The sequence below is a fragment of the Eimeria mitis genome, genomic scaffold, assembly GCF_000499745.2.
Source record: "Eimeria mitis Houghton genomic scaffold, Emh_scaff2452, whole genome shotgun sequence".
Taxonomy (NCBI): Eukaryota; Apicomplexa; class Conoidasida; order Eucoccidiorida; family Eimeriidae; genus Eimeria; species Eimeria mitis.
In genome coordinates, this window is record NW_013570790.1 from 3,847 (window position 1) to 4,484 (window position 638).

Consider the following 638-nt stretch of genomic DNA (forward strand, 5'->3'; position numbering starts at 1 on the left):
CGCAAACGATACACAAACCCTAAACCCTAAACCCTAAACCCTAAAACAAACGAAACAGAGACACACAAAACCCACCTCTACCCAAACCCTAAACCCTAAACCCTAAACCCTAGAAGAAAGAAAACCCTAAACCCTAGCATGGGGGGACAAAACCCTAAACCCTAAACCCTAAAAGGGGATCAACAAAACCACCAAAACAAAACACCCTTTATAAGAAAACAAAAACCTAAACCCTAAACCCTAAACCCTAAACTGCAAACCCTAAACCCTAAGACAGCGCCAGAGTGTCTCTGCTGTCTCCGAGCTCAGCTTCTTGCTGCCTTCTGTTGCTGCTGTTGCTGCTGTTGCTGCTGCTGCTGCTGCTGCTGCTGCTACAGCTCATAGGCCCTTGGGGCGGAGACAGCAGACAGAGACACTGAAACAGAGACAGCAGCAGCAGCAGCAGCAGCAACAGCAGCAACAGCAGCAGCAGCAGCAAGAACAAAACAAAGAGAGACACAACAGAAGATAGAGGAGACACGTGAGAACAGCAGCAGCAAACAACAACAGCAGCAGCCGCAGGCAGCAGCAGCAGCAGCAGACAGCAGCAGCAGCAGCAGCAGCAGCAGCAGCAGCAGGATGGAGGAGTCTAGCGGCAT

At 50.6% G+C, this 638-nt stretch overlaps 1 protein-coding gene across 1 annotated transcript in view; it reads left to right on the forward strand.

Moving 5' to 3' along the window:
- EMH_0054030 (uncharacterized protein) overlaps positions 1-638 on the forward strand; it is a gene marked incomplete at both ends in the record, with an annotated part of 4,664 nt that overhangs the window by 1,841 nt on the left and 2,185 nt on the right. The window contains one exon of the mRNA XM_013497071.1: positions 385-636. Coding sequence (XP_013352525.1) covers positions 385-636 — 252 coding nt within the window. The remainder of the gene's footprint in view (positions 1-384; positions 637-638) is intronic.